Source organism: Ascidiella aspersa, chromosome 2 (genome assembly GCF_963924565.1).
Source record: "Ascidiella aspersa chromosome 2, kaAscAspe10.2, whole genome shotgun sequence".
Lineage (NCBI taxonomy): Eukaryota > Metazoa > Chordata > Ascidiacea > Phlebobranchia > Ascidiidae > Ascidiella > Ascidiella aspersa.
The window spans coordinates 33,879,613-33,895,556 of NC_139448.1; the positions used below are offsets into that span (position 1 = coordinate 33,879,613).

Sequence of the window (15,944 nt, forward strand, 5' to 3'; positions counted from 1 at the left end):
TTTGCCCAAAGTTAACGAACTGGTTAAAAAGAACTACAGCTACCAGCATCCTGGTCGACTAATATTTAAAGTTACGAAAGAGGACATTGGAAATTTTGACATCGTGGCTGTCAGAGAAAACCTTAAGTGCAACGCTTCTCTTGGAACTTTCGCGAAACAAACTGGCGAACTTGTTGCAGTTGAAACTTGTACAGTAAACGATTTGAAAGAGGGTGACGGTTATTACAGCCACGCTGCTAGCGAAAGAAACGCCGCTGAGATTCGGTTCGTAAAGTCGGTTTTGGGCGACGTGTATTCAGACTTGACCACCAGGCGCTACATGTATTGTACCATTGCTTGTGTAAAAGCGGAATATCGGGCACTGGGGCTGTTTTCCGCCCTCGAAGACTTGAGAATGGATCTCGCAAGATTGAGGAACTGTGAATATTTCGTTTCGGTTGCCGGTTCGCTCTACACTCAAAAGTACGCCAAAAGCGCAGGCTATTCGGTAATGAGGGAAGTAAAGTACGCAGACTACGTGGACCCCAAGACTGGGTTAAAACCAGATCTGCAGCTCTCTTCAATCCATACTTCGTGCCAGATGGTTTATAAAAAGGTCCCACTTCTTGTCTAAATCAACAAACCCTTCAAAACGAAAATTACAGTTACCGGTTGCTTAAATTATTTTACAAGTATAGGTACCTCATTCAAACTGTATTTTTAGGCTTGGCTTTATAAGTCTATCTAATAACCCTTAAGCTTGAATATTTTCAGCGTATCTTTAATTTTTGTCCTAGTATCGTTTGCTCATATAGACGGTACAGTTCATAATGTCAACTAATGAAAAGCATCTACTCATCATTAAAGACTCCATTTTTTATTGTTTTGTTAATTTATTACATCGTTTTGTTTCATTGTTGATATACCCGCAAATAAAACATTCAAAATTACTCTAATTCTTATCGAAAACCAACTCAGGAAAGACTCAATCGGTCGAATGAACAGGTTTTAAGGTAAATGGTACAGTTGAAGTATACTCTACATTTAATTTCGTGTTAGTTTTTTGTCTAATCCCGCGTCCATTTTGTTACTATTTCCACACGTTAGACTCGAAACATTTCCTTCGATTGAGAAGACAAAGGCCTTGTAATTTACAGATTTTTGGTCAATAAAAAATCTTTATAAAACTACATACATATAGATTTATATATATGAACGTATACTCGATGGTTTTGGAGTTTTGTTTGAAATGTTTTACACATCTTATAATAGTAAAAACGTAAACAAGGGATTTAATCTCGTTAGTAATTAGCCTACCAAAAAAGGAAAAGCGCAATTAAAAAATTGAAAAATTACAATTAAAAAATTGAAAAATTTTCAATTATATACACAGAGTAATACCAAGCGGTTACTCCTCCTTTTTTTAGGGGAGAATCCAGTGCAACACCGAAGTTTATTCTATTAAAAGGTTCGTCCGGTACATATTACCGGAACTTATTTTCAGTACTATGCCTAGTAGCAACAGCATATTTACCGGGATCTATTGTATAGACATGTTGCTTTATCTTCAATTTTTGTGTCGTTGTGCTAAATCTCATTATGTTGTTGCAATTTGTTACAGACTGGACACGTTTCCTTCTATTGGGAACAACACATTCGTTCGTGAGATTCCGGATCACAGCGACCCAGTAAATCAATTCCGCTTGAGAATTAACGGATCCGACATTTCACCAAGCAGTCGATATGTGTTTGGGATACATCAGATCGGTAAATACTTCATTGTGTGTATCGTTACATTTTTTTTATCTGTTCCTAGTCTTAAGACATTTTAGCTAAATCAATGGCTTTGTATGCTAGTGGCACAAGTTATTCAACGATTTTGCCTTTGAGGGTTATTATTTCATTAACATTTCACCAAGCAGTCGATATGTGTTTGGGATACATCAGATCGGTAAATACATCATTGTGTGTATCGTTGCACTTTTGGATCTGTTCCTAGTCTTAAGGCATCTCAGCTGAGTTGATGGCTTGTTCGTGCCACAAGTTATTCAACAATTTTTGTTAGTGCCATAAGTATTTAAAGAATTTTATAACCTCAAATGTGAACTTGGTAATCGCTAGTAGCAAGCACCGCCCTTTAACGTTGCCTCTTACCGCGTCAGTTTGTGGAACTATACTTCTTCATCGTCATAGTAAACACTTGTCCTTTGGGGCCTTATGCTTGTGGGTTGTACTTAGACGTAGAATGTATGTCATAGCCCATACAGAAGTATAGGTAGCATATGTTAAAAAAGTATAACAATTGATCGAAACCTTCGAAGTGTGCTATGTGCTTCTGTACAGGCTTTGATATTTATTGTGTAACGCTTTATTCTGATGACTTAAATGCTGAAATACTTAATACTTTTTAATTTTAGACGATATAGGGAACGTAACGAAAAAGGAAAACGCAACTCTAAAAGCTTACCTCTTGAGCACGGTTATCACTTCGTGTCGGTTTTGGAACGAGACAACAGAAAAGTGGGAAACTGCAGGTAGATTAACACAAACAATAACCTTTGAAGCATAACACACAAGTTCAGTAGCATTTAGAATGAAAACATAAAACTTGATAAACTTAAAATCTTTTCTAGTTTGAAGCGTTTCGCAAATAGCTCAACGAATCGTCACTGTAAAATATTTTTCGTTTTTTTTTCTCGTAGAGGTTTCATCGCTTTTAGTGCTATGTGCTTTTCTCTAATGAAAGCGTAAATACTTTTTAAAATGATTAGAAAAAGAGGTAAAACATGTGAATTTTACCCAGATTTTAATTAAAATTTAGTCTTTTTAAATAAAAGTTACATTTTGATAACCATGTGGTGTATATACCTTTTTAGGATGCGTGGTGAGTTCTGAATCAACCTCTTCAACTGTTGTTTGCCTCTGCACTCATCTCACATCGTTTGGAGCCGGATTCCTCGTGGCTCCGAATCCCATTGACTTTGCCTCACTCGGAGATAAACTTCAGGTTTCTAGAGGTTTTCTGTGAAACCGTTAGAGGCGTTCTATTCACTCTTAGTTCTTCTTTAACAGAATTTAAAAGACAACCTGGCCGTTCTGCTCACTCTTGTGTTTCTGCTTCTGATTTACGTAGTCGGAATAATCGCTTGCAGGAGACAGGACAAAAAAGATGTAAAAAAGGTGAGAAATTTAAAAATGTTTTAATCGTTTTATTATAGTTTATGCGGATAAATTGGTCTTTCAGAATGTGCCTCGCGGATGACACTCTACCAAACTAAAAGAATTAAAATATGTCTGTTAAAAAACGAATCGGTGCTAATGATAGTCACAACAATTTTTAATTTGATTTTAAATCTGTAATGAAACACCGAAAACGATTTTGTGTGAGTTATCATCTTGAAAAACAAACAAAACGAAATTGATTTTTGCGTTTTATCTTTCCTTTACTTCAATACATTACTACATAAGTATAGATCAACTTACGAAGCAACTACCGAACCGCATTTTAAGTCTATATTTCAACACCGGTTTAAAGTTTATTTATTCAATTTTATCTCATCAACATTTAGAAAAAACATTTCAACTTCTTTACTTTTTCTGCTTAACACTTTAGTTTAAAATAACTTTTGTTTCCCCCACGGATCAACATTAGCAAACTACCGTATTTTATTTATTAATTATTTATCTATCAACCTTAAGATAAGAACATATTTTAATTTCCAGTGGTCAATCGCTTTGCTGATGGACAACAAACTGAACGGCGAGTATTTCTACCAACTTACGATTAAGACCGGGTGGACTCGAGACGCCGACACCAAAAGTCGAGTTCGGTTCGTACTCAGCGGAGATAAGGCCGACACGAAAGTACGAGTACTCGCCGACTCGCAAGAAACGGTGAGTAGGAACTAAACGAGTAATGGTATAGACTCCTAACGCACTAATGTATAGGTTTATGGCGACAACAGATTTATTGCACTTTACAAATATGCAGTCGTTGTATAGCAACGGTAGTTAACTACCGTCAAGAACTGGGGATTGTGGTTTGATATGCTTGCAATTCTTTTCACGAACACCTTTGCGAACAGTACATGACACACGACACGCTTATTTATATGCTGAGATAGCTCTAACACACAAGAAGATTCATGCCTTACCAAAGTAAGTCAGCCTGAGCAGGATTAGAGTGCAAGCAAGGCAAGGCTAGAAAAACAACTAGCCTGCGGTGAGGTTCGAACTCACGACCTTCGGTCATGTCCGGACCGTCACTCTACCAACTAAGCTACACAGGCTCAGAGGGTAGCAAGTCGATAAACAACCATAGCACCGTTGCCTGCTGCATCCTGTTCGTAAACTAGCCTGTGGTGTGAGGTTTGAACTCACGACCTCGGTCGAACCGGGACCGTCGCTCAACCAACTGAGCTACACAGGCTCCTGTTTTTGGACGTTAGAGTTTGCCAGTACGTCTGAAGGGCTTGATCACAAAATACAAAATCTGTAGGTGTACGTCTCAATTGCATTTTTGTTACTCTGTGATAAACTTTGTTATCCTATCAGATTACAAAACGTTAAGTTTACTATAAAGTAGGACTTTTTGACTTTACTGTTACAATTTTGATCTTCGTGGAGCCGTGTACCCGTACGCACAAACTACCCTTACGTACTTTGTAACGCCTGTTTTGTCTCAGACTGTCGAAATTATGTTGTCAACATCCACCAATATACAATTCCTCTTGTTTCCCTGTCTCTAGGAATTCAGTCGTGGAAGCGTCCGTAAGTTCCTGATGGTGGAGGACCGTCCTCTTGGGATGTTGAGCTGTATCAAGATCTGGCACGACAACTCCGGAAGTAGATCCCTTGCATCCTGGTTCCTGGATCACATCATCGTAACTGATCTTCAGACCAATAAAAAGTGATTCTTTAAAACTTTCAAACTCCGTTCCGAAGTTCTGCAAAACGTGAACTGAATTGAACAATCTACTGCATTTTGTAAAACAAAATTTGTTTACATGGATCAATAAACCTCTAAACCAGGGTTTGTTTTATTTCTGAAAAACTTTATGTCCACCCTGGTCCACTCAAAACAAACTTGTTTTTAGGTTCCAGCGTTACTAAAAGTTTAAAAACCCTACTATAGACGAATCATAGGCTGAATGAAATAATCAGTAACCATAGACTGAAACAAGCTGAAAACATCTTTAATTTGAATTAAAACCTTTTCACTTTTTATAAATAAATGATTTGTTTGGGAAACATATTCAGCTATTGTTTACCAAACGTTATACTTTGTTGATGTTTGTCCACCAATATAAAATTTATTCCTCTTTGCGTAGGTCTTACCATTAATAGTCCGCAAATAAGCAATGTTGTAAATATGACAAGTGTAAAGTCTCTGTTATCTAGCTCAGTGCTTCTTAAACATTTTTTAGTTTCGTTCACCCCTAGCATCTATCTCGAGATTTCATTCACCCTTGTGAAAAAAATTAGAATTAATTTTGTTTTTGGAAATTCTCACCTGTTTACTGAACAGGTTGAACACCGGAATATCCGCCCTACTCGCAAGCTATCGCCTATTTCTGACGGTTCACCGTTATTTACCCCTTTTGGTTGGTTCACCCCTGCAAAAATTGTATTCACCCTGGGGTGAACCATTTACCTGATTAAGAAACACTGATCTAGCTAACCACGCTATTTGATTCTCGCAGGTTCTACTTCATGTGCGATGATTGGTTGGCTGTGGACGAATCAGATGGCAGCGTCGAGAGGTTACTCCCGGTCGCCGGTGACGAGCAGATCGGAAGCTTCAAGAACCTGTTCACGTCATCTACAAAACGAGACTTTAGTGATGGACATCTCTGGTTTTCACGTAATCATTTATTCCTGGTGTTTTTGTGTGTCAAAAATTTTATTTGGTGATAGAATGATTCAGCTATTGTTGTTGAAATGCAGACCAAACATAACAAGAAAAACACCTATTTGTATAATGGGTTATGTTTCAAAATCGTTACATTACCTAAATAACAGTTCTGGATTTAACATTGTTCTATTGTTTGAAATGTACTATTATTGCTATACAAATTTAATAAGGCTAAACAATCTAATAATCTATTTTTCACTGAGCTTGTTATAAGCGGACAAACATAACATTACAGCATTAACAAGTTCAAATATCAGTGATTTTTTACGACCTAATTCTCTTCACTGAACTTTCCGTAAGCCTAAAGTGAACAAAACACAAATGTCATAAAGAAACCCAATTTAAATAATATGAGGGATGTCTTTGTATTCCTTCCGAGTTTTCTTAAATATTCGAGCAATCTTGCTCAGAACCAGCTACAATAAATCGTAAATATAAACTAATACAGACTGCGACCCGAACAAATCAACGACGACCCAATTTGGGGTCGCAACCCATAGGCTGAGAAACCCTGATCTAGTAGTAGGACTGACGACTTGTTTTGATAACCAGCTCTTTGCATGCAAAACTTTTTAATCGTTACTGTATTTGTTACCCTCGTGTGATTATTCACATAGACGTAAATGCAAAAAATTTGCTACAAGTGCCGTATATTAGAACCTTAACCGCAACAAGCTTGTCATAATTCGAATATACAGCACTTGTAGCCATTTTCGTCCTTCGCTTACTTCTCTATGAATATAATCATTGCTCCGGTATAAGAAATATGGCTGAATATTTGAACCTTAACCGTAACAAGGTTGTCATAATGTCATATAACCACTTAAGCACTCATCTTTAAAACGACACCAATTCATAGCCTGCTTCGTCAGGGCGTTTTCTTTACTCTCTCAGGTATCGCCACCAAGGTTCCTTCTATCTACTTATCACCCTTACGTTTTGTTTCCAGTATTTTCGCGTCCCACCAAGAGCAACTTCACCAGGGTTCAGCGTCTCTCCTGTGCATTCGTCCTACTACTTTGCACGATGTTGACCAGTGCTATGTTTTACGGAAGAGAAGCAAATGACAGTGGTCAGCAGGGAAGGATCGAAATCGGTAATCACGTTTCAATTGTGATAAGCCGTTTTTTTATAATTAAGATTTATTCAAAACGTGCAAAAAGATACCTTCTTCTGTATGGTATTTAATATTCGTATTACGTCTTACTACAACCTTCAACCATTATGCTCCGTTTTTTGTTAAATCAGTTAAGCTAATAAAGTCATAATATTCGATAAAATCGACATTTCGTTGTTTACAAACATTCAGGTAATACCTCATGCCATCATCAGTGTAAAAATTCACGATTTGATAATGCTTTACAAATTGCTAAATATTTAGATTTTAAGCCTCGTTAGGTATGCATTAGGTGCTGATTAATGCGCTTCAAGAGACTAGACCAGTGGTTCTCACCCATTTTTCTTTCGTGGCCCATTTACGTGGCAAAAAATTCTGTGGCCCAATAAAATTTTTATGAGAGAAAAAGCTTTAAAATAGGTTTAGAACAAAACACAGCAGAACATATTTTAAAACAGATTATTTATTCAACCGTGCATTAGTGAGATACTAGCGGCTGAATAATAAATTTACATTCCTTTTTAATTCCTCCTCAAGCCATTATTCCCGTAAAATTAAAAATGACACAAATAAAAATTAAATCTAGCTTTTTAAATTGGTCTGTGGCCCACCTTAAATGTTCTTATGGCCCACCAGTGAGCCATGGCCCAATAGTTGAGAACCGCTGGACTAGACACTCTGAATTGCGTTTAAATCTATTTCAGTCACATGATTTGATGATAATACAAGTGAGTATGGAAACGTCTTTATAAAGCTGGTGTTGATTTATTTGACGTATTAAGCTGTGACATTCATTTTTTGCTTTCTTGTTGTCATAACTGTGTTCAAAACTTAAGTTGTTAAGATCGATTCAGTAGGATAGCTGATTCAAAGGTAAATGAACGATCAGCTTTGGTAAATTTTGGATGTTCTGTCGCACAAAAGCACAGCATGCGAAAATGATTTTGGAAGCCTTTTTTCTGTAAAACTGTGTCAAGTCCAGAAAACATTCAGCTTGCATTTTTTCAGGCCCGATAAGCTTCACAGTTCAACAACTTCTCATCAGCATTCAGGCCTCTCTCATTGTGATACCTGTCAACATTCTGCTTGTCCAGGTAATGGTTCTATTTTGCTTTTCCTAACTAAATGTGTTTGAATTCCACGCAACACTCTTTGGGTCGCATAATAATACGTATTTGGTATTGTCATAAGACAAAATATTTCGTCATAAATATATATTTCATAATAATTATTAATAAAAAAAATTTCTAAATTTATTCAAAAAAAATTTATATAAAAAATAAGTCTAATTTTATTTAAGTTTAATGTATCACGTTAAGTCATATTTTTTTGTAATCCAAGACATTTTACGTAATCGTGAAATATAAGTCTAGTTTTGGAGGGAAATATTTTAAAGGTTTGTGCGGTTCAAATATTGAATTCATTCGAATTAAGATACTGATGCTGCCTTATTTTGTGGCGAAAAGTTTTTTTCGTAAGAACTTATAAATGACTGATTTTAATTTAGACAGGAAAGTCTAAATAATATTTAATCTTTCTCATCTTACACATTTCAACAGTTGTTTCGAAAAATTCCCCCGAAATCGACCGAAGTTAACATTTCAAGCAACATTCGAAACATTTTGAACACGTCAGCCCTCGATACACTGACCGAAAATGAAACTGGGAACAAAGACAAAAGCCCAGGCATAACTAAAACCAGGTTTGCAAATCATTTGATATCAAAAACGTCAATCAAATGAAAAGACTGATACGCAACCATGAATAAACTTATGATTTGAAAATTAAGGCAGAGCAAGCGTTTGTTTAACTTTTTTTAATAGTTACAAATGCCCAAATGATTAGATGAATTCCTATTTTTTGTTTCGCCGGGACTAATGGGTTTTACAATATATTCCAATTATTTTAGTCTGGATGCAATATTTTATTATTTTTGTTATCAAGGCTGATGCTTTTGTAACATTGAAACTGCCAATTGCTGATTTTTTACAAATGTGATTTAAGCAAAATAACAAAATTTGTAAACTTAAAAGGTTTCATTTTTTACCTAATTGTGCATTAGCATGTTTAGTTGTAAATTAATATGTTCGACAACGTATAATTGTCATGTATTTATAAAAAACATCAAAGTATATTTATAATTGTAATTATAATTTAATCAAACTAATTCAGGTCGTCCAGTAATTACAAACGACTTTTTTTTTTTCAACTTAAACACTAACTTACGAACAGTTTTTCCAATTTTGAAACTGTAAACGTTTTTTTAATAGGAATCTTCCATACTGGTTCATCTATGTTGCTTGGTGCCTTCTCTTCATAGTTGGCGCAGTGTGCGCGTCATTTGTGTTCATCTACAGCGTGGATTGGGGCGCTCAAAAGTCAAACGACTGGCTTCTTTCAATCGTGCTGTCGTTAACACAGTCCATATTTGTTGTGCAACCGATTAAGGTAGGTCTAATGCAGTGGTTCTCAACCTTTTTTCTTCCGTGGCCCATTTACGTTGCAAAAAAATTCTGTGGCCCAATTCATTTTTATGAAAGAAAAAACTATAAAATAGGTTTAGAACAAAACACAGCAGAACATATTTCAAAACAAATTATTTATTTCATTTGTGCATTAGTAAGATACTTGCGGCTGAACAATAAGTTTACATTTCTTGTTAATTCCTTCCCAAGCCATTATTCCTGTAAAATTAAATATAGTGACACAAATGAAACCAAATAGCTTTTTTAAATTGGTCTGCGGTCCACCTCAAATGTTCCCATGGCCCACTGGTTGAGAACCGCTGGTCTAATGTGGTGAGGTCAATATAGTCGATTTACGATTAAGACGATTGAGAAATAAAGCAAGTTACTTTGTACACAATGGGTGATGTGTATTGTTCTAAATCAAGGGTGTCCAACTCAAACATGCCGGCGTGCCAATTTTTAACTTGTAACCTCTTCCCGTGCCAAAGTTTCATAACCGAACCAATTCTTTTTAATCATGAAAGCGCTTTTTTACCAAAAATAAGAACGTTTATTTAAACTTGAAAAAAAACTGTCTAGTAAAAATGCGCATCACTACATCTAAGTGTCTCTCGGTGAGCTGACTTTTGTTTCTTCACACCAAGATATTTAATATTATGTGAATGCTAGCCTCCACACAGTATAATGTTACTATATCAAAAGTAATTGTTGGTTGTCGTGTTGCCGCGATTGTTTTATATTGTGAACAAACAATGGCAATGGCTGTATAACAAATTCAGTATTGTCTGACAATTGGCTAAATACCAATTTTAGCATTTTTTAGGAAGAGCTTGCGTGCCATTTTTATTAGGTCGCGTGCCACATTTGGCACGCGTGCCGCTTGTTGGACACCCCTTATCTAAATCAAGGGTGAAGTCCATGGCGCATTGCACGCTTATAATACTCAAAATATATATAAAACTAACAGGAAAAAATACATAGACGATTTGTAATGACTTATGGCTAGAAGTGAGTTTTACTGAGCATTTTCTCTGAAGGCTTTCCACATATACCCGTGACACATGTATATACACATACACATATATAATAAATAGTCAGATAGCCGCCACTGTCAAATGACCTCAAATTCGGTCTAAAAAGGGAAAACAATTTCAAGCAGAAGTAAAAATAGTCTTGGTTATAGGAAGCAAAAGGTTTTTAATTCAATGTTTAACAATCTGGTACAATGGTTACCCACTTCCTATATACACAGTCAGAACTGGTGTACAACTAAACACCACCAACAATTCAACAATTTAATTCAGTAGTAAAATGCATGACTCAGAAAACGCTTGTGTTGTGCCGCAGAAAAAAATTAAATAGAAAAATCACTGAGCCAAAAAGTATGCGCACACATTAAGCCTTCGCAAAACAGGAATTTAATAAACTTTAAGTCTTAAAATTTTGTCAGGTTGTGTTTGGCGCCGTTGTGCTTTCTTGTGCGATCAACCGCTTCGCCAAGGATCGCGCCGAAGAAGTAGTGGAGGAGCAAGATCAGATGCAGGTCAACGTCCAGGATCTGAAACGCAAGGAGGAGGAGTGGCTTGTTCAGTGTCCTCTTGAAGATGAGTTTGGTAAGGAGGAACTATAATATAAAAACTATAAGCTGTTTCTTAAACTGAAACGTACATGTTATACACAATGTGTATTCTGTGATCAAGCCCTTCTGGATTCGTACTGGCCAACGATAACGACAGATATGTATAGTATACACATACGCAAACTATCAATATAGACACCAAGCTATCCTTGTTAATGTTGTAGGTGAAGGTTGCATGTTACGTCGGGGTCACCATTTGAGGAAGTCCATAGTGTTCTATACAGCAAATATTTACAGATTACGTCGAGAAAAATTAAAAAACAAAAAAAGGGGAATCTTTTGGCACTGATAACACAGCACTGTTGTTATTGTGGGACGTGAATCATTAGCCTGGCAAATTAGGCATTTACAGTTGCCAAAGGAACTGCAGAGTGGTATCTTTGTGTTCCGGCTGCGAAAAACTCTGTCTGGTGCAAAAATTAAATGCGATTTACCGTTACAACCGGCGTTTTCCATTTTTAGAAAATGGGTTAATAATTAGTGCGCAAATCTTATTTTCAGTAGTCCACAAGTTTACAGACATGAACAGCACTGTTTCAATTCAGTCCTACGCCGTATGGGTAAAAGGCTGATTTTATGTTTAAGTCGGCTGCACTGCTTGAATTTAACACCTTTAAGGGTTAAAATCTTTTATCCAAAATCTAACATTTTCGAATGTAAACAATTAGGCACAAAACCGTTGGAGAATATTTTTGTGCTCTTTACCCAAGAGGCTCGATTTTTTTAACAACACAGCCAAAATGCACTTCTTAAAAAACTAAAAAGATATATTTTTGTCTAATACTGTGTCCTATTCAATAGCCTGGTAGGTGTTAATATTTTCAAGGGTTAAACAACCAAAACTATCGCTAAAATGTTTATGCTCTTAGGTATAATACCCGTGGAGAAAAGCTATTTAGTCTGACAATCCTTTTACAGTAATGTGTTGAGACCTAGTTCAGGGATCTACTGCTATGATAATCACCGTGTTTGCAAGTGATATCTGAATTCGATTCGTTGTTTTTGCCTCTATGAAACACAAGAAAAACATCAGAGGTTGCTGTTGCCCAATGAGGGTAAATTTAGTGGCCTTGAAATCGTACTATAATCATTAATCCTCATTTCCATGCAGCCGATAGTATTCCTGTTTTTCTATACAACAATTTTTTTATCGAAGCATAACTTTAACAAACGACAATAAATATCTTTCGACTCAGATGACGTAGAGCGCAGCTTCCGTCCCGACCCGGAAAAATTGGCCGAGGCGAAAAAAGCTCGTGAGCACCACAAGCGGATGATTTCGACCATGCATGACGTGGCAACCTACCTCCTCTACGTCATATTCCTGCTGATAGCGGCCAACGTTGCTAAGGACAACAACGCGTTCCGGATGCACCAATCTCTTTCGAAACTCTTTTTGGAGAGAGATCCCGCCTTTTTGGAGGTCTGTCGGCACCAAAAAGTTAATGTATCAATTGATTATTGGTCAAGTTGGAAAGCTAGAAATCAGCTGGCACTAATTCCTGGATAATTGCATTTTATTTTTTGCCAAGCTCACGCGCAACCGTGCGTCAAAATATTAAAACTTCAGTACTAACGTAAAAAAGTAAATGGGCAAGCGAAGGCAAATAAAAAACAAGGCAGCCATCCTAAATAATTACAGCAGCTAGCATTGGCTTTGTTTGAGCATTTTTTGTATAATACATTGCATATGTGTTGTATTAACACATCATTTTTTTAAGGGCCCACACTGCTGACGCCTTTGATTTAAGTTAAAAGGTTAAGTAAGACGTAACTAACTTATGCAATTTAAGAGTCTATTGCTACATATCATACATTTCATAATTGTAACAACACTTCATGTTTTACTCGGATAGGTTCGTACTGTTGACGACTTCTGGTCGTGGTGCGATGAAGTGCTGGTGGAAGGACTGCACGCCTCCAACTGGTACAACGGCAAGCGAGTCACCTGGATGGAAAGCCGATTCCTCAGCAACCGACAAACCTTCGTCATCGGACCAGCTCGTATCAGACAACTCCGCGCTCACGAGGGTGAGATTTTACATTCAAAAATAATCTGCAAACTTGGTATATCATTCATTCTGTTCAATTCGCTAAATAGATGTTTGATATTTGCACCTATAGCAACCTTGTTTAAGCTGCAGTTTAAGACGTTTCGAGTTTCGTTTGAATATCACTTATAATATACTATCGTTTCAGCAATTGCATTTAGACGACAATTGACAAACAACCTGCGTTTGTCTTAACAATACAACGCGTTTGTGATGGCATAAAGTATAAAACAATATTTCGAAAAACAATGTTAAACCTTGTGAGAATAACAAAGGCCATACACAAGTAGGTATCATTTCGAACGTTTCGAATAACTCTATATTCATTTTCAACAGGGTTTAAAATGCTGCCTACTTCTGTATAGCCTTTGGTATTCTTATTATGTCTTACTACAACCTCCAACCATTATGCTCCAATGTTAAAGCCGTTTATAAAGTGATTTTTAATGCCGGATACTCAAAAACATTGTACACCAGTGGTTAATAAGCGAGCCCCCAAACATATTTCATTAAAAAAGCTAAGGAGCACTGTTTTCGAGTGAAAAATAGTCACAGTTAACGGTTTATCCGACGCTTCAGTTGTCCACGGTTAAAATTTCTCCCTAACAAGCCTTAAATCTTTCAGGTGCTTGTTTTGTGAATAACTCGAGAACAGGACTGAGGCGAGATTGCATTGAAGGGTACACTTTGGTTGGACAGGAGGACAGTGACTTTACAGAAGGTTGGGTGAACGATGATGTTGCCACGAATGTCACTCAATCGCCTTGGAGCTTCCAAAATTTCATGTAAGGGTTGCAGAACCAATATTTTTGTAAGGGTGTATTTCATCTGCATATAGCCTATATTCGTGTTTGCTGTAAATGTAAATTAATACATAAACATTTTTTGTGAATTTATATAAACTGTGTTGAAAATTTGCTTAACGATTCTATTTGTTATGGCGTTTATTGATTTTGATTTGTTTCAGCAAATTCGTAAAAAATCAATGATTTTAGTCTGTCCAAAAATATTTCTTCAGCTCAGTAAATCAATCATCTCGGAGTGGAATGTTTTCAAAGACAATTAAACATTTGAAATGTTTATGTCTTTGGGAGGTCTCCCGCTTAAACACATAAGGAAAAAATAGCAACTGATTGTTTTTAATTTGTTTCTGTAGATTGGGAGCTTAAGTGGTGTCAAGGCCCAAATGATATTTTTCCAAAGCTCAGTATTATGAAAAGTCAGGCTTAATAATATTTCTTACAGCTCTTCTAGCTTTTGATATTTCATAAAATTTTGTTCTATATTCCAGGGCTTTGGGAGGCTTTCCCTATCACGGCTTGATCCGTTGGTACGACGGCGGTGGGTATTCGGCCACTTTAGGAAACACGGCCAAGAGCAGCAGAAAAATACTCGACAAACTCAAGCGCAACTCGTGGATCGATCGACAAACCGCCGCCATATTTGTAGAGTTCACGGTTGGTTTTGCGATTAAATTGGTACTTTAGAAATATTCAAACATTGCCTTAAGAACATAGGTATGCTGTTTCAGTCTTCACATTAGGCTGAGTAAAGTACGTTGTGTGTGCTACTTGTTAACCTTGGCGTTTTATTTTATTTAAACACTGCTCCTAGTGGCGCGCTTTGCCTAGAGCAGTGATTCCCAAACTTTTTTTCTCGCGTACCATTTTGAGCTTTTGAACAGTGTTGAGGTACCACCTAAGTTACGCCTTACCAGAATATCTCAAACTTTAACTAGTTTAACATATTATCTACATAATAAAAGAGAAAGTTTGTGAGATGTAAGATGTGTGTATGTGTGTGGCAAGATGTTCGCCCAGTCGGTGATGATTATAATATGAAATTCGAGCAGCTTTGAGTTTGCGGCGCTTTAGCTCAGTGGTAGAAAACTGGTCTCGTAAACCAGGGGTCGTGTGTTCAAACCTTACTGGTGGAAAACTGTTGTAATGCTCACTTTCAATTTGCAATGTGTTGCATCACACTTTTATGCGATTTACAAAATGTTTTTACAAAATGTTACAATGTGATTTGTCACTTACCAAGATTGTGTTTAAACACGTATCCCAGGCCCCAGCGTTAGTTAATTTAATATAGGTATATTTAGAAGTTTTTGTGTTAGGCAGAGTTTAAGTAAAAGATAGTCCAAGTTTAACGTATCCGCGCAAAACTTTTTTTCAAGCGCAATTACCTGCCGGTTAATAAAAAAAATGAAAGTAAGTATATTTCCTTAGTAAAGTAAAATTTTAATGTTTCTAACTAAGACTATTATGTTTAGGAACTTATTGATGCCTGTTTACGCGAAAAATTTAGGTATAGAGTTCGCAAATTTACGAAAAGTTGAGTTTTTATTTTTAAGCCGTTTGTCCACGCAATACTTAGCAGAGTTCGCGAAATATTGCGTTTATTCCAGTAGTTAACAGTAAGCATTTGTTTTTTCAATAAGGATTTTTCTCACGTTTGACGCAGTTTAGCACCGGGATTACGTATTTGCTTAAACATGACGCTATCAAGCAAGTCTAGGTAATTGCTGCTGCAAACAACCTAAAGTTGTACGTTTGGGAGTTATTCTCAATTGACAAATGTCACAGGTTTTCGTCACTTAAAAGATGTATTGCATGCTTAGCCAAGTGTTGTGCGCTATAGTTAACCGACTTCACATCACATGATTTGAAATTTCTATTTAGTGACACTCAGTTCAAACGTTTAGGTATAAGCAAACTTGTTATGACATTTAAAAAAATATGTTTGCATTATTTATGTCATTTACGAAGATCTT

General features: G+C 36.5%; 1 protein-coding gene and 1 non-coding gene across 2 annotated transcripts in view; one reads left to right on the plus strand and one right to left on the minus strand.

The window, feature by feature from the left end:
* The window catches only part of LOC146165421 (uncharacterized), a 91,993-nt gene that overhangs the window by 68,483 nt on the left and 7,566 nt on the right, over positions 1-15,944 (plus strand). The window contains exons 73-88 of the mRNA XM_083380922.1: positions 1,601-1,746; positions 2,397-2,513; positions 2,856-2,986; positions 3,052-3,159; positions 3,703-3,873; positions 4,728-4,888; positions 5,682-5,842; positions 6,843-6,989; positions 8,019-8,104; positions 8,570-8,712; positions 9,281-9,458; positions 10,929-11,091; positions 12,314-12,540; positions 12,974-13,148; positions 13,794-13,953; positions 14,460-14,625. Coding sequence (XP_083237048.1) covers positions 1,601-1,746; positions 2,397-2,513; positions 2,856-2,986; positions 3,052-3,159; positions 3,703-3,873; positions 4,728-4,888; positions 5,682-5,842; positions 6,843-6,989; positions 8,019-8,104; positions 8,570-8,712; positions 9,281-9,458; positions 10,929-11,091; positions 12,314-12,540; positions 12,974-13,148; positions 13,794-13,953; positions 14,460-14,625 — 2,440 coding nt within the window. The remainder of the gene's footprint in view (positions 1-1,600; positions 1,747-2,396; positions 2,514-2,855; positions 2,987-3,051; positions 3,160-3,702; positions 3,874-4,727; positions 4,889-5,681; positions 5,843-6,842; positions 6,990-8,018; positions 8,105-8,569; positions 8,713-9,280; positions 9,459-10,928; positions 11,092-12,313; positions 12,541-12,973; positions 13,149-13,793; positions 13,954-14,459; positions 14,626-15,944) is intronic.
* Positions 4,194-4,268, minus strand: Trnav-gac (transfer RNA valine (anticodon GAC)). The gene has a single exon. It is a non-coding gene; the product is annotated as a tRNA-Val (tRNA).